This window comes from Aquarana catesbeiana, linkage group LG06 (genome assembly GCF_042186555.1).
Source record: "Aquarana catesbeiana isolate 2022-GZ linkage group LG06, ASM4218655v1, whole genome shotgun sequence".
Classification (NCBI taxonomy): Eukaryota; Metazoa; Chordata; class Amphibia; order Anura; family Ranidae; genus Aquarana; species Aquarana catesbeiana.
The window spans coordinates 160033688-160052259 of record NC_133329.1 but is presented as its reverse complement, the minus strand read 5'-3'; the positions used below and the strand labels follow the sequence as shown (position 1 = coordinate 160052259).

Genomic DNA, 18572 nt, shown 5'->3' with positions numbered 1-18572 from the left:
CCAGACACCTGTTGTGTGAGAGAAGGTTTTTGTGTATGATCTATATGCCATCCAACCAAAATGTCAACTGTGTCCTGTGCAAACAGAAGAAATATTTATACATTACAAACTAAATTACATTTAGAGGTAATTACATGTAATTATTAAAAGGCTACATAATTACTTTAAAGTCATTATAGAACCCCTCAGGCTTCAAGAAAAGGATTTTACCATGAGTACATGAAACCCATTTTCTTTCTCCACTGTTGAGGGACACAGGCATTCAGATACAGTGGGAAGGTTCAAAAGCAGTCCAACTGACAGAGGTTGGGACAAAAGTACCATAACAATTGCTAGCAGGCTTAAGAAAAACTAGGGACTGCAGTTCCTCTTTAAGCGCATAAGGCAGTATGCCAAAAAAAAAAAAAATCACAGAAAAGTAGGGGGCTCTAGGCCTCCACACCACACCCAATCTGTGTAACACCAGTAAGGGTATATAGGGCAATATAGGGACAGTCAGCCCAGAAAGCACACCCCACAGAGGTGAGTGGAATCAAGGAGGCACCCCAGAACAAGAGGTGGAAATAGGAATATACTGAATAAGTTCTAAAGGAGCTATGAGTAATGCAGATTCAGATATGGCTGTAAATAGGTCAGAAGCTTTGCTGTGGAGTGCAAGAATGCCATCCAGGTGTGATGACGGACTGCAGAGAGTAAGGCTCGGTTCACACTGGGGCGACTTGTCAGGCGACCTAGTCGCCTGACAAGTCGCCTCCCGTTCTGTGCTATGGAACCGTTCTAATCGGAGCGACGCAAGTCGCTCCGACTTAGAAAAAGGTTCCTGTATTACTTTGGGGGCGACTTGGGGCGACTTGCATAGACTTCTATGCAGAAGTCGTCTCGCAAGTCGCCCCGGCAGTCGTTTGCAGGTCGCCTCGCTGAGGCGACCTGCAAGTCGTGCCGCCCATGTGTGAACCGAGCCTAAGCGTTTAAAGAAGAACTGCAGTCTGCTCACATAATTTGTAATAAAAACATCTTTGCCATTCTGAAGCTTCCCTCCAACCACTTTGCATATTCTTCTATAATTCTGTACTTGCCAAATATGCTGCCGAAATCTCCCTCAACAAAGTCTGGCTGCAATCATTTTAACTGGGCAGCTGAAGCTGCTGCCTGTTCACTTCCTGGATTCACACAGAGGCACACCTCCGCAGCTCTCACTGGCCCTGTTATGACTCATCGAGAGAGAGAGAGAGATCGAGAGAGAGAGAGATCGAGAGAGATCGAGAGATCGAGAGAGATCGAGAGATCGAGAGAGATCGAGAGATAGAGAGAGATCGAGAGATCGAGAGAGAGAGAGAGAGAGAGAGAGAGAGAGAGAGAGAGAGAGAGAGAGAGAGATGTGCATGATGTCATAAACCTAGGCTTTTTACCACACAAGAAACAGGAATTGGGCTGTATAAAAAAGGCACAGTATTTATCGGTGTATAACACGCACTTTAATTTTAAGAGGGAAGTTTCAGGAAAAAAAAAAACATTTTCAGTAAAGAACTTTGAAGCAAAATAAGGGTCATGGCCCATCAATGCCCATCTGCAGCCTCACCATTGCCCATTAATGAAGCATGATTAGCTCCCATCATTGCAGCCTCGCCAGTGGCCATCTGCAGGCTAACCATTGCCCAGCTGCAGCCTCGTCATTACCCATCATTGCAGCCTATATCGGTATATAACATGCACCCACGATTTGCCTCCTATTTTCGGGGGAGGGGGATGGGGGAGTGCGTGTTATACGCTGATAAATAGGGTATTTACTGTCAGAAAAATGTTTTACTATCCAAAGTTAAAACAAGGGCAGAAGATTTAATAGATGGAAAGTTGAAAAATGACAGAAGGTCTGCTTTAACAGTAAACTCACAGGTTCACTGATTCAGATGAAACCCCCATCCCCTAAGGCCAGGGCTGCATGGCCCAGCCATTAAGAGACCATGAAGCAGCACGGTAAAGCAGTCCAGGGAACCAAAAAATCAATAGACTATGCAATAGCCTGTGAAGCACAAGAGCTCACAAAGCATCCACTAGTAATCTAGCAGGCTGAAATACCACACCTGCCTGAGCTAATCCAGACCTATGAGGAACACAGGAAGGTATCCGGCGGAGCAGACAGACAAGAGATTGCAAAGGAGGAAAGGCAAAAGGCATATACAGTACATCAGGCTATGCAAATCCCTAGAAATACTCTACACTGACTCCAAGAGAGTCGGGTGCTCTTTAGATGTGGCATCAGCATCCCAACATCTGCACAAATGTGTGGACGTCAGACGCATGCCAGATATACATTTGGGTGCTTGCAACAAGCCATAACTGAAGCACAAGGCCCCAGTCATTTGTTCTACACTCTCAATTAGGCAGGGGTGTACCCCAACATTGGAGAGATCTTTGAGGGATCCAACCTACTCTGCCACAATTCAGCAGCTTAGCGGTCACTGCCAATACAGACTGGAGGGCAGCAACTGCCAAATCAAACTGGTATCCAAGGAGAGTTTCCAGCTACCAGTCAAAAAATCTTTAAAAACCAAGCCCCACATCTACCTATTTGTTTTCGGTTAAGATGGGTAACTGGTGGATCTAGAATGGATATAGACCACCATTTAACAAATTCTCTTTTAAAGGGAGAACAGTTCCGGTTAGATGGGGCCCTTGATCTAAGGTGCTTCCAATCCACATACAGGAATACCTTAAAGGGGTTGTAAAGGTAAAAATTTTTTCACCTTAATGCATTATATGCATTAAGGTGAAAAAACTTTTGACAATACCGCCGCCCCCAGCCCCCCCGTTTTACTTACCTGACACCTCGAATCTCCGCTGCTCGTTCCCGTCATCTCCATTGCAGCTCAGCCTGGTCGCTGATTGGCTGCAGTGGATGGATTGAAAGCAGCGCAGCCATTGGCTCGCGCTGCTGTCAATCACATCCGATGACGAGGCGCGCCGGGGGGCGGGGCCGAGTGATACAGTGAGCGGCTATAGCCGGCGGCTGTATCACGCGAGCGCGCCCGCAATAACTAACCACCATGCGAGGGAGCTCGCATTAAGGTGGTTAGTTCTTGCGGAGAGGAGCTGAAACAGCCGCCGAGGGACCCCAGAAGAGCAGGTTCGGGGCCACTCTGTGCAGAACGAGCTGCACAGTGAAGGTAAGTATGACATGTTAGTTATTTAAAAAAAAAAATAAAATTACCTTTACAACCCCTTTAAACAGCAGGTGTTGTGAAAAGGTCTTTACGGCTGTAGGAGCAAGGTACCTAAGGCTGCAATACTATAATGCAGGTTAGTATTCACAGAGCAAATGAAGTCCAAAACAACTTCTGCCGTAACCGTCTCTTCAAAGATGGACTACTGGGACTTTGTCAGAGATCGTCACAGTAAATGACCGGCGGTCTGGCCTGTTCTAAGGCCTCAGGAAAGTCAGAGATGGACTGCAGTCAGTATCTGAAACGTTGCATGAATCTAGACAAAGTCTTGAGCCATCAGAGGCCCTTATGACAAGGAAGGTAACTTGACCTCACATGGTGGGATGAAGGAGACTTTGCTTAAGTAGATCATATTATCTACAGGATATCAAAGTCCAAATTGCAAGGGTAAGTTCCTTTGCAGGATAGAAAGTAGATGCCTCTGGAACCATTAGGAGAATATGGGCATGTAGCAGTGAAGTTATCCCTCTGTCTGATGCGCCAATGCAGCTGTGATACAACCAGGCCCAAAGTGTGAGACAGGGCCCTGGGTACTCACAAGCCTAGGTACTTGATTCGGATGAGGATTGGATGCCACAGGTGACCATGTCACCATAGGTAGGCAGTAGGGACAGACCAGAGGTCCATGTGGTGCTTTGCAAAGCAGCAGCATGGTGCTGCCTCTACACTGTATGGCAGAAAATGGATCAGACAGCACGCAAGAGCAACACTTCACCAGGGGATGACATCAAAGCTCAGTCCCTTAGCGTTAACCTTTTCCACAGTAAGCCTGATGTAGCAGGAGGTTTGAAACGCACCCAGAGGTGCAAACAGTGGAGCAGTGCCTGGTGCTTCAGCCCAAACGTCCTTACTCAAGAATGAATCTTCAGAGACATGGGTCGGGCACTGACAGAATACTAAGATTCTGGACCTGGAAGGAGCTCAACAGCAAACCTTTAGCAATACAACAGGTCTGGAAAGTATCAATGCAGAGCCCAGTGCCCGAAGGGCACAGTCCAGCAATGTCTAGGAGACCCATCCTCCTAGAACACAAAAATACAGTATAACCTAACTGTAAATGAATTCCTGTGTCCCTCACTTGTACAGAAAAAACAAAACATTTACTGTTAGGCAAAAACTACATTAAAAAAATATGAATATATATCTATATCTCTCTCTCTCTATAGATAGAGATATATATGAGAGAGAGAGAGAGAGAGAGAGAGAGAGAGAGAGAGAGAGAGAGAGAGATCTCTATCTCACACACACTATATATTAAAGTGGCCCCGCACTAGGTCCATTGTTTACATTTCAGAAAATACAGTGCAGAACACATACAGTGCCTGAGACGTTGTGAATGTGATAGTGTGATGAGCAATGCCTCGTGGGACATGTAATCCTGGACAGGAGAAGAAAATGATTTAACCACTTCAGCTCCAAAGGGTGTTTACCCCCTTCATGACCATGCCATTTTGTGCTATGTGGCACTGCGCTACTTTGAGCTTTCTTTTGGTGGTATTTGATCACCACTGGATTTTTTTTTTTTTTTTTAAAAGGAAAAAAAAAAAAATCAATCTCTTAAAAATGTGTGGCCAAAATATATTCTGCCACATCTTTGGTAAAAAAAAAAAAAATATATATATATATATATATATATATATATACATACACACAGTATATACACACACACACATATATACGTATAGGAGTGGGGTGAGCGTGGAACACTAATACTCCTACAGAAGCACCATCCCAGAAAGATATGTAAATGTGTCCAAAAACTTGTAGAGGAAAATGGGACTCTAATTGTGCCTCGGAGGAGTATAAACAAAAATGAGATACAATATATTTATACAAAAGAGTAATCAAATTTTTATTTAAAGAACAAAGTTTAAAATACATTATAATCTTGGTAATTTAATTTGAGTTCAGGGATGTGCTGGTTCCCAACAAATTATACAAGGAATGGCCTACGCGTTTTGCGGATATTCCGCTTCGTCAGGACCTTGCGGATAGCACAGATGAAAGCGTCATGTGAATTCTACAAAAAGTCTTAATTAGTACCATACATCATATGATTAGTATGAATACATAATGATGCAAATAACATACATGTGTTGATCTGTTTGTCTTTACATGGATTCATATCTAGAAATATATACATTGCAACGAATATTAATAAAAAACATTTTATATTAAAAAATATTGCACATATAAACACAATGATAATTTCTATATATACCCATTGGTGTACAGTCATGTTTTGCCTATAGTGAATTTAGTATGGAAAATCAAGTAGATAGAATTACATATTTATGTGGCAATCTAATAAAATGCAAAATGCAAAGTTTTAATGACATGCCCCTCAACTCACCGAAAAGGACACCAGCTCAGTGGGACAGAGGAGGCCTGGGAGCCCGTGGGACTACTCCTCCCTACCTGGCTGGACGAAAAAGGAGGGGCCCCTAAACATGCAGATGGTTGATAGGAGGTAGTGAGAGTTCAGCAGTGATCAAAGGAAAAAAAAAAAAAAAAAAAAGAAGGAAAGATAGTCCCTAGGGTAAGAGAAAGTATATTGAAGATTACTCACCAAGTAAATATACTGAGATTAGACCAAACCTAATTGAAAGGTTGAAGCACCATTAAGAGCAAAAAATTGGTTGTTTCCAAAGATTAGACCGTTGGTTTCAATTATGATGAAAGGTGATGTATATGTGAGCTTTAAAACACGTCCCAGAGTGGAAAAGAGGGCACCGTTTACAGCTGATGATAGTCTAATCCAAACAAACAAAAAAGGAATTTTTTAGTCTAAAGGAAGGGCAGCTAACAGCTGCTACCTGCGATCTAGTACCCAAAGTCTCTCCATAACGTTCCTCTCTCCATAACGGTGGGATGAGCCGCTGGGGAAAGACTGAGGGATATTCTATATAGGGAAGCCCAGCTGCCATAATTAGTCCTGGGAGGTGTGTGTGGAAGGAAGGATTCCTGGAGTTGCTTGAGTCGCCTAGGTGAGAAATCCGGAGGGACCGGAGCAAGTCCATCTATACACTGATTGCCGTGGGTAGTGCATGCTGAAGGAATCGCATGCAGAAAATCCCCGATCCACATCCTGATAACTCCACAGTCCAGATAGAACGAAGGGGGGAGGATCGCTATGCCTCACCGGCGTGTGGAGAAAAGGGGCGGGACCTGGACAGCATGGCGTCTGGCCGGCGCTGGTGGATTTGTGTCGGCAACGCTGCGTTCCACAGAATACGGGAGGGGCCGCACACTCATCGGCTCAGAGGCCGTCAGGTGTCGGTGTCCCCCGATGGAGGGTTTGTTTAAAACGCTTCTGTGGGGACTTGGTGAAATCACCAAGAAACTGTCAAATGTATAGCAATCTATGAGGATGGCTCATTGGCAGCCCCTCAGGCAGTGAATAGACACGGGCTTGGCCAAATGCCTGACGAGTCAGGGGTCACTTCCAGGAACAGTCCAGAGCAGGGGGCAAGGGGGCACATAAAAAAAATAAAAAAATAAACAAGTGAATAGTTAGACAGGATAAATGCATGGTTGCCAACACATCAATGCATAAATACGGGAAAAACTAACACAAACCCTCAAACTCCTCTCCCCGTTTCAGCCATATATATGCATCCAAATTAATACATACACTATTAAGCCAAAATAGGTAAAACAAACACAGAGGATGTTAAGTTTGTACCGTGGGGGGCGTGTCTGGATGTGAGTGGAGAAGGACATGTAGGAAAGGAGCTCCAAAAATCCTTCACTAATTCGAAGCCATCCGTGATCAAAAACAATAAAAGCAACCTTAATCGTGATCCTACCTGTCCCTCTACGTCCTCCGCTGCTGCCTGGGTGTTTTTTGAAGGTGATCCGGCCAGATAAGACGCAGTTTTCATCAGGCCCGCGGCCGCCGCCATCAATCCGGCCTCCATCCTGCTGTGCAGTGCTGTTGCTGGCCTGGGAGTGAGGTAAGGGACCTCCACCGTCATCCAGCAAACCCCCCTGTGTGTCCGGCGGGGTCCGGGAGTCTGTGGGGCCGCAGTGATTGCTGTGGAGGCCGCGGCCTAGTGAAGCCTGCCGCTCACCGGACTTTCCTGAGCTGCCGGCCCGCGGAGGAGCACCACGCTGGAGTGCGGATGCTGCTGTCTCCCATCATCCTGAAAGCCACAGTGTCTGACGGGGGCTGCCTGTGAGAGCAGGTCGCAGAATCCAGGGGCCCAGCATCCTCTACACCCTTCTGATCCCAACCCGGCTCTCTGTCTGAAACTCCCGCACTGCTTGCTCTGCTGTATGTTCATTAGATGCCATCCAGGAGATCAGCAAAGATCCTGCTCATATTACTCTAACAATACAGCTGTAACCTAATTAACCTAATTAACATGAGCTAATTAACTAATCCCTTTAGACAGCCTAGATGACTCAGACATGACCTTTAGGCCAGACTGGCCATCTTGTAGTTCAGAAAATCCAATCAACATTATCACACTAGCAGAGTTAATTAAACACAAACAACAATGGGGATCTAATGACTCTTAGATCCCATACTAGAGACTTATTTACAATACACATTTTAGCAGACAACAGACAGGTAGCTGGAATTGATGACATTAGCATTTAACAGTAGGAGTCCCAACGGTATGAATCAGTCACTATTCTAATATGGCAAATCCAGTATCCCCAGAGTCTGTGTGTTCTGGGGGACCAGGACCCGAATCCACAGTAATACCACCTCAAGGGTCCCCAGGCATACAGCTCACAAAGAGCACCGTTCCTCCAAATGCCAGGGCCCACGATCGATCGGCAAGAGGCTAGCATTCAGTCCCCTCCAAAAGTCTCTCTCCCGGCTAGGTCTGTCACAACCACTCACAAGGAGGAATATGTATAGTTTGTATGTGGCTTGGGTATGGGATATCCAAAAGTACTTGCAGACTGAACAAAGTACTGCACTTAGGCTCCTGCTACTTCATATTCTGTTTACAGGTTAATGGCTAAGTGTGCAAAAATTGTCTCATGGAATGTGAGAGGACTGAAGTAGTATAAAAGAGCATCCATATTTCTGTTCCTTAAACAGTCCAAGCCGCATATCACCTTCCTGCAAGAGACCCATCTAGATGGTAGTAGGGTCCCTGCTATGTGCAGACCCTGGGTCCAAAAATCTTTTCATGCGACTTTTTCCACGTTCGCCAGAGGCATCTCAATTCTTATCAGCAAGGCCCTGCCATGTACTATACATCAGGTGTTCTCGGATCCAGGGGGTAGATATGTGGCTGTTCTATTGGATGTTTATCATTACAAAATGTTACTAGTGAATGTATACCTGCCACCTGTAAACGTTCAAATTTTATATGATTTATTTACCAGACTGGCTCCCTTTGCTCATCTCCCTCTTATTCTGATGGGTGATTTCAACGCCATTTTAGATGCGTTGGACTCCTCAAATCCAGGGAGAGTGGGTTCCGGTGATCTTCTATCCTGGGCCACAGTGACTGGGTTGACAGAGCTGTGGCGAGCTAGAAATCCATCGTGCAGAGCCTATTCTCATGTCTCACTGACCCACTGCTCGTCGCCCAGGATAGACATGGCGTTTGGGAACCAGGCCTTGTTACCGTTTGTGAAGGACATAGCTTACCTGGCGGGGGGGGGGGGTTTATCTGATCATTGCCCTCTGTCCCTTGACCTCAGTCTGTCGGCTGGAAGGGGGGCAGGGGGTTGGCGGCTGTCCCCAGGATGGCTGCAAAATGAGCAGGTATCTTCCCGCTTACAGGAGTCTATCGCCTCTTACTGGACATCTAATGAGAATACAGAGGACCCTCCGGTGGTTTGGGATGCATTTAAGGCAGTGATAAGGGGAGAACGTATTTCTGCGATAAAAGCTGAAAGGGTGGCTCACAACGCTGAGGTCGCCAGGTTACAGGAAGATGAGAAGGAATGTGCGTCCACATATTTGTCTCTGATGGAGGCTAGGCGTCTTCTCTCTCTGCCTTTCTCGGATCTGGCTCATACCGAGTTGGGACACAGGGCAAACTCAGTTTTTGCAGAAGGTGACAAAAATGGGAAATTCCTGGCAAGACTGGTGGCAGTTGATAATCAAATAACAAACATCCCAGTAGTTAGAGGGTGGGAGGGCATTATGATCAGTTCTTTTCTAAACTCTATGCTCCTATACCGAGGTATGATCAGGCAGATTTGAATGCTCTTTTGGATACACTGAAACTGACCAGGTGGAATTAGATAGTAAAATCACCACCAAAGAAATAATGGCAGCTATTTTTGACTTCCCACCCTGTAAGGCTCTGGGACCGGATGGCCTCCCCGCGGATTTTTATAAAAAACCATCCTGACGAATTAGCCCCCAGACTGAACACACTCCTGGCCAATTGTTTAGAACTGATCAGTCTTCCGGCCTCTATGCTGGATGCCTATATGGTGCTATTGCTGAAACCGGGTAAAGATCCTTTAGATTGTTCTACATACAGGCCCATCTCCCTCTTAAACACGGACCTGAAGATACTGACAAAGGTATTGGCTAACAGACTGGTCGGGGTGATCCCCTCCCTGGTCAATATTGACCAGACGGGTTTCATGCCCGGTAAATCCACTGACACTAATTTGAGAAGGTTGTTTACCCACCTCCAGCTACCGGGGTCTGAGGATGGAACCAGAATTATTGTTTCGATTGACATAGAAAAGGCGTTCGACTCAATTGATTGGTCGTATATGCTCCGGGTGCTGGAGGTGATGGGGTTCGGCAGCACTTTTAGGAGGTGGATAACGTTTTTATATTGCAATCCCAGAGTAGCAATTAGATTGGGTCAGAACACTTCTCCCTTCTTCTCGGCGGGCAGAGGCACCAGGCAGGGGCGCCCTCTATCCCCATTTTTATTTGCGCTTATGATGGAACCTTTAGCAGTAGCACTTAGAACGTCTAGTGAAGTCAGGGCAATTAGAGTGGGTTCCATTAAAGAATGTCTAGCTTTATATGCGGATGACATGCTCTTGTTTTTGGAGGACCCTGGATCATCACTGCAGGCGGTTCTAAAAATTTTCAATGATTTCAGTTTTTTCAGGACTAAAGGTGAACTGGAGCAAATCCTCCATTTTGCCATTAGAGGTTGGGGCCAGGAAAGAGGCTGACCATAGTCTGCCGCTGAAGTGGTTTTCTTCCATCACATACCTAGGAGTTAAAATTACAGCAGACAGTGCTGACTATGTGACTCTGAATCTACTGCCCCTATTGTCCTTTTTTAAGCAGAGGGCACAGGCCTGGCAAAGGCTCCCTCTGTCACTGATAGGGAGGATAAGTTTACTGAAAATGAAAATTCTTCCAGTCATACTCTATTTTTTGAGACACGCTCCGGTACGGCCTCCCAAATCCTTTTTAAAAAAACTAGAGGGCATTACCAGTTCATTCATATGGGCCCCCAAACAACCACGCATAGGACTTAAGGTACTTCAGGAACCTTGGGGGCAGGGGGGTTTGGCCTTGCCTGACTGGAAGAAATATTACTTAGCTGGTCAAATGGTATTTGTCCATAAATGGTTGACATCTGATGATGGAGATTCAGCAACTATTGTGGAGGCAGCTCACTTGGGGTCTTATGAGACCCTCCGTTTGGCCATTCACAGGGGTGTTGGGTCGGAGCTTCCTTTGACATTGGCTATGAAGGCCACTATTAAGGCTTGGGGGGGAAGCAGTGGTGTTGGCATGCCCGAGCTACTTGGGTTTCTCACCTCAGACTCCCTTGTGGGGGAACCCCAAGTTGTCTCAATTCTACTCCTTCCAGGATCCCATGGTGTGGGTGGTCAAGGGAATTAAGTTACTAAAGGACATCACCAAAGATGGAATACTTTTGACTTTTGACCAGCTGAAGACTAAGCATAACCTCACTAACTCATATTTCTTCAGGTACATACAGCTTCGACACACATTTCAGGCCCAATTCAGAGATAGGGCGGTAGAGTCCATCCCATCGGCTTTAGAAGACATGCTTATGGTAGAAGACCTCCCTAAAACTTTGTCAGTCACATATAAAGAACTGTTTAAGAAAAGTCCGGCAGCAATGGCTAAATGTAGAGAGCGTTGGGAGAGTGAAGTCCCCAGTATGGATGGGGAGGACTGGGATGACGTATGGGTGCATCCCTTTAAACATTTAGTCTCTGCGAGAGACAGGCTCATACATTTTAAATTTTTACACAGAATTTATTTTACATCGGCCAGATTGGCTGTAATCTACCCATCAGTCTCCTCGGCTTGTTGGAGATGTGGTTTCTCACTGGCAGATGCCAAACATATTTTCTGGGACTGCCCCCACATCAAGACTTTTTGGGAAGGAGTAATAAAATGTATAGAAAAAATTTTAAGTATACCTATCCCATTGTCCATTAGAGTATGTTTGTTGGGCCTAGTAGAGGAGAGGAGGTAGTTCCGTCCAGAGCTGTTAGAACTTTATTGAACATTCTATTCTTCTATGGAAGAAAAGCCATATTATTTAAATGGAGGAATTCCGCTCCCCCTGGTGTTCCATTTTGGAAGGGACTCGTAAATTCCATGATGCCATATTATAAGGCAACATACCACTCTAGAGGGTGCGGAAAAAAGTTTGACAAAGTTTGGCAGGCCTGGTTTGGCACAGAGGTTACGGCTGGCTAGTTCTGCCCTAGGTCTCCTATGAGGTAAAGTAATAGTCATGGGATACTGATATAACCAAATACATGAGGATGGGTGGGAATTACTGGTAGTTGTGTCCTTTTGATCATAAGTTAGCTAACCATCAAGTACGGTGCAGTGCTTTGGGGAGTATAATAAACTCATACATACATATTTACATGGATTTACTTCAGATGGTCCCCTATTGGTAAAATAAAGAGAAGCCATTCATTTTTCTTAAATTGTGGTGAAATGTGGTATGGGATGTTGGGGGGGGGGGGGGGGGGGGGGGGGTTTGGTACAAGATGTCACCTGTGTTAGGTCGACAAATGTTGGATTCAAGTCGACCATGTTGGTCAAGGAATGGCCGGTGTTGTGCCGGGTCACTCCACCAATTTTGTATGTTTATATGTTCAAAAAATTTAATACACAGAATTTTCAAAAAAAAAAAAAAAAGTTTGTAACGTGGGAGGGTTGTAGTAGATAAATATTTTGTTGGTTTCAAGGGTGGTATTGGAAAAATTAAAAAAAAAAAGGAAGGGGGGAAAGAGGAAAAAAACAAATTTCAAATGAAAACAGGCAAAAAGTGCATGGATCGAATTATAGTGTTATAAGAAAGGGGCATAGCTGATCGCATCATTCATTCCTGGTGGATGTGTTGCCCTTAATTTAAAAATCCACTTAGCTTCTATTTGAAGGATTCTTTGGTCAAAGTTTCCTCTGCGGATAGGGGGGTGTACCCGGGCCAGTACCTGAGATTTCAAGGATTCGGTACTATAGTCATGGCATTCCGCAAAATGCCTGGGTATTGGTTTCTCAATGACACCCAACTATATATCTACAGCGTGTTCTTTAATTCTTCTTCAAAAATTTCTCTTGGTCTTACCTACATAATGATTACCGCAACCGCATGTTAACAAAAACACGATACCAATGGTGTCACAATTAACAAAATGTTGTAGATGTTCCCCTGTGGGTAGAACAACATTATTCCCAGTTATAATATACGTGCAGAAGTCGCAATTGCCGCATTGGAAAGTACCTCGTGGTAAATTACCGCATGGGTCTTTAGATCCCTGCGACATAAAATGGCTAGAGACTAAGATGTCGTGTAGTGATTGGTTACGTTTATAAATGACATGCGGTTCAGGTTATACAAATAATCTTAAGAGTGGGGTCATCACTCAAAAGGTGCCAGTGGGTATTTAAAATACGTTGGATGATTTGAGATCGATTATTGAATTTCGTGATTGGACGAATATCCTGGGGCTGTGATGAGTTCCCTTCTCACCTTAGAACAGCAAGAGGTTTCGTGGGCTGTTACTTGCATTTTGAAATGCTTTTTTGAGACATCTCTTGCTGTATCCATGGTCCAAAAAGCGTTTCTGTAGTTGAGAGGCTGGAATAATAAAATAGTCCTCATTGGTACAATTCCGTCGGGCCTGTAAGTATTGGCCTTTGGGGATGGAGCCAATTAGATGTGACGGATAAGCGCCTGTGGAGTGTAACAGGGAATTGCCTGCAGTGTCTTTCCGATGTAGATTGGTGGTGATGGCTCCCTCCGTGTCTTTATGTATGTTCAAATCGAGAAATGGGAGAGTTTCTCTATGCCAATTGTAGGTAAAAGACAGATTGTAGTCATTATGATTATGTTACTCCATGAACTCCGCAAGGAGTTCTGGGGTCCCTGTCCACAGAATCAGGATGTCATTGAATACCTGCGCCACACTAGGTCGTGGCGCAGGTATATCAAGGAAGCATCCTGAGGAGAAAACCTCACGCTCCCACCCCCCCAGGTACAGGTTGACGTAGGATGGGGCACATTTAGTACCCATCGCCAGACCTTGTACCTGGAGGTAGTGGGAGCCGTCAAATGTGAAGGCATTGTAGGTCAAAATGAAGTGCAGCATTTCTATTATGAATGCATTGTAGGGGATGGTATCAAGGTCCCTTTCATTTAGAAAGGTTGAAATAACTGCAATACCTTTGTCGTGAGGAATGCTGGAGTAGAGGACCTCTACATCGATGAATACAAGAATGGTGTCAGCAGGTACAAATAAGCCTTCCAGGACCGTTAAGACATGAACAGTGTCTTTTAGATACGTGGGTAAGCCTTCTACATGGGGGCGTAGGTAATCATCCATTAGGGAGCTGGCTTGATGGGTAAGGCATCCTATCCCCGAAATGATGGGCCTGCCTGGAGTTAAGGATAAGGATTTATGGGTTTTGGGTAACGCATAAAAAGTGGGAGTTATGGGATGTTGAACTTTTAAGAATTCTCGTGTATTTTTGAAAATTCGATTTTTGGAAATTAGAATTTTTGAAAAGGCTCCATCTATGATCCTGAAGAACTCCCGTTGGTAGTCATGGATTCTGGATGGAGATATCCGACGATACCAAGAGGAGTTCTCCAGGATCTTGTAACACATGGCCATGTAACCCTCTGTGGTTTGAATGACCACACTGCCCCCCTTGTCAGCTCGTTTAACTACTATGTCCTCTCTTTTTTTAATTTGATTTAAAGCTGCTCTTTGAGTGTGCGTTAAGTTGGATTTTGTTGGAATGGTATTCATTTTTTGAATATCTTGAGTAGTTCGATCCACAAAAAGTTTGAGGTTAGGATTGGAAAAGGTCAGAAACTTAAGTGATTTACTTTTATATTCGGGTGGTGTGAACTCTGGGGGTGCACAGTCCTCTGTATCAGTTAACATTCGGTGCATAAATGCAGGATTGTCCAAAACACCGCCCTCCCTTTCCAGTTGTGTTAAGATTTTCAACATTTTCTAGTCCATGCAGGACCATTTAGTCTCAGGGTTTGTTTCTATTTTATTGGTCTGGTTATGCCAAAAAGTTTTGAAATTTAACTTCCTGGCAAACAAGTTAATATCTTTCACAACCTCAAAATGATTAACGTCCCGTGTAGGACACAAATTAAGCCCAAGACCTAGAATTTCAAATTCCGTGTCAGTAAAGGTTTGTGAGGTAAGATTAATTACATCAAATGTATTAGATCGTGTTATGTGGGGCGAGTGATGAATTGATCTATGGCTTTGTGCTGCATGAGGTGGTGGCTTGGGAGTCATGGGGACTTTCTTTAGAGGCCGGTGCCTGAAAATTTGATGGTCTAGGTTGCTTGGGGGTGGCTCCTGAAGCTGCCCACTATAGTGTGGTCTACCTCGCATGTCTGGGGGGGTAGGGGCAATGACCTCCCCATCAGACAAAGGGGGCGTTTTCCTTTTGGATGCCTGGATACGATTCATCTCTGAATGTTCTTATGGGGGGGCAGGGGCGATTGGTCCCATATTAAGAGTATGGGGCTGAAAGCCCCGATGTGTGTAATTGGTTTGAGAGCGAACAGATGAAGATGTTGAGGTGTCAGAGGCGTTCCCATCATTGGTTTGCCTGAATCGCTTGAAGTTTCCTCTGTTTAGTGTGTTCCATTTGTAAGCCCTTCCCATTTTGAAAGCTACTGAGTCTTTTGCGAATTTTTTATCTTTGTTTTGTATAGGTGATTAATTTGGATGCATATATATGGCTTTAACGGGGAGAGGAGTTGGAGGGTTTGTTTGTTTTAGTTTCTCCCGTATTTATGCATTGATGTGGTGGCAACCATGCATTTATCCTGTCTAACTATTCACTTATTTATTTATTTTTATGTGCCCCCTTGCCCTCTGCTCTGGACCGTTCCTGGAAGTGACCCCTGACTCGTGAGGCATTTGGCCACACCCGTGTCTATTCACTGCCTGAGGGGTCCGCCAATGGGCCATCCTCATAGATGGCTATACATTTGACAGTTTCTTGGCGATTTCACCAAGTCCCCACAGAGGCGTTTTAAACAGACCCTCCATCGGGGGACACCGACACCTGACGGCCTCTGAGCCGATGAGTGTACGGCCCCTCCTCCATTCTGTGGAACGCAGCGTCGCCGACACAAATCCACCAGCGCCGGCCAGACGCTATACCGTCCAGGTCCCGCCCCTTTTCTCCGCACGCCGGTGAGGCATAGCGATCCTACCCCCTTCGTTCTATCTGGACTGCGGAGTTATCAGGATGTGGATCGGGGGGCTTTCTGCATGCGATTCCTTTAGCATGCACTACCCACGGCATTCAGTGTATAGATGGACTTGCTTCGATCTCTCCGGATTTCTCATCCGGGCTACTAGAGCAACTCCAGGAATCCTTCCTCCCACACACACCTCCCAGGACTAATTATGGCAGCTGGGCTTCCCCTATATAGGATGATATCCCTCAGTCTTTCCCCAGCGGCTCATTCCCCAGTTGTGAGGAACGTTGTGGAGAGGCTTTGGGTACTAGATCGCAGGTATTTGATCTCCCTTTTTTTTTTCTCTGTTAGTTGCCCTTCCTTTAGACTAAAACATTCCTTTTTTTTTGTTTGTTTGGATTAGACTATCATCAGCTGTAAACTGTGCCATCTTTTCCATTCTGGGACGTGTTTTAAAGCTCACATATACATCACCTTTCATCATAATTGAAACCAATGGTCTAATCTTTGGAAACAACAATTTTTTTGCCCTTAATGGTGCTTCAACCTTTCAATTAGGTTTGGTCTAATCCCAATATATTTACTTGGTGAGTAATCTTCAATATACATTCTCTTACCCTAGGGGCTATCTTTCCTTTTTTTTCCCCCCTTTGATCACTGAACTCACTACCTCCTAGCATGTTTAGGGGCCCCTCCTTTTTCGTCCGTCCAGGTGGGGAGGAATATTCCCACGGGCTCCCAGGCCTCCTCTGTCCCACTGAGCTGGTGTTCTCTATGTGCGGTCCTTTTCGGTGAGTTGAGGAGCATGTCATTAACACTTCGCATTTTATTAGATTGCCACATAAATATGTAATTCTATCTACTTGATTTTCCATACTAAATTCACTATAGGCAAAACATGACTGTACACCAATGGGTATATATAGAAATTATCATCGTGTTTATATGTGCAATATTTTTTAATATAAAATGTTTTTATTAAAATTTGTTGCAATGTATATATTTCTAGATATGAATCCATGTAAAGACAAACAGATCAACACATGTATGTTATTTGCATCATTATGTATTCATACTAATCATATGATGCATGGTACTAATTAAGACTCTTTGTAGAATTCACATAACGCTTTCATCTGTGCTATCCGCAAGGTCCTGACGAAGCGGAATATCCGCAAAACGCGTAGACCATTCCTTGTATAATTTGTTGGGAACCAGCACATCCCTGAACTCAAACTGAATTACCAAGATTATAATGTATTTTAAACCTTGTTCTTTAAATAATAAAAATTTGATTATTCTTGTATAAATATATTGTATCTCATTTTGTTTATACTCCTCCGAGGCACAATTAGAGTGCCATTTTTCTCTACAAGTTTTTGGACACATTTACATATGATATAGAGAGAATATATATAAATTTTTTTTATACCAGTGATGACGGTGATCAGCAAATTATAACTCGACTGAGATTGTCAGATTGCCCACTGCACTATAACACTGGGGGGAAACTAACTGCCACTGACATTATTACAGTGATCAGTGCCAATACCATACACTGTCATTGTACTAATGACACTGGGCAAGAAGGGGGTTAACATCTAGGGCAATGAAGGGGTTAAATGTGTGCCCAACAAGTGTTTGTGCGCTGCTTTTACTGCTTGCTTTTTCTACGCACAGCAGCCCCCCTGTAGCAGTAAATCTGCAGGAGACCCAAAAAAAAAAGATGATCGGGGCTGCTCTGTGCAAAACCATTACAGAGCAGGTAAGTATAATAATTATTTTAAAAAAAATATATATATATATATATATATATATATATATATATATATATATATATATATATACACACATATATATATATATACACATATATATATATATACACACATATACACACACATATATATACACACACATATATATATATACACACACACACACACACACACACACACACACACACACACACAACTATATACATACACACACTACTAAAAGGCAGAAGGTTTTTTTTTCACCTTGCTATAGGGGCATGCTATACTATACTTTGCGGCCTGCTATAAGGGCACACCGACGTCAGAAGGTGCCAAAAGCGCCGGTGGGGGACCCAAAGATTAGGGCTGCTCTGTACCAGAGCTGCACTATTAAACGTTAAAAAAAAAACAAAAACACACACACACACACTTCGGTCTCCAAATGAGGTCAGTTTAACCACTTAAAGACTAAGCCTTTTCTGACACTTGTTGCTTACAAGTTAAAATCAGTATTTTTTTGCTAGAAAATTACTTCTTAGAACCCCCAAACATATTTTTTAGCAGAGACCCTAGAGCAGTGATTGCGGACCTTGGCACTCCAGATGTTTTGGAACTACATTTCCCATGAGGCTCACCTACATTGCAGAGTGCATGAGCATCATGGGAAATGTAGTTCCAAAACATCTTGGGTGTCGTTGCAATATTTTATGTCACACTGTATTTGTGCAGCAATCTTTCGAACCCAATTTTTTGGGGAAAAAATACACTTTAATGAATTTTAAAAAATTAAACCGTAACGTTAACCCAATTTTTTTTGAATAACGTGAAAGATGATGTTATATACACACACACACACACACACACACACACTGTATCTCACAAAAAGGAGTACACCCCTCACATTTTTGTAAATATTTTATTATATCTTTTCACGTGACAACACTGAAGAAATAACA

The 18572-nt window shown here is 44.0% G+C and overlaps 1 protein-coding gene across 3 annotated transcripts in view; it reads right to left on the bottom strand.

Moving 5' to 3' along the window:
* Nucleotides 1-18572, bottom strand: part of SMG1 (SMG1 nonsense mediated mRNA decay associated PI3K related kinase) — a 409928-nt gene that overhangs the window by 330283 nt on the left and 61073 nt on the right. For all 3 annotated transcript variants that reach the window (XM_073591119.1, XM_073591120.1, XM_073591121.1), the window contains exon 8: nucleotides 2-74. In XM_073591119.1, the coding sequence (XP_073447220.1) occupies nucleotides 2-74 (73 nt within the window). The remainder of the gene's footprint in view (nucleotide 1; nucleotides 75-18572) is intronic.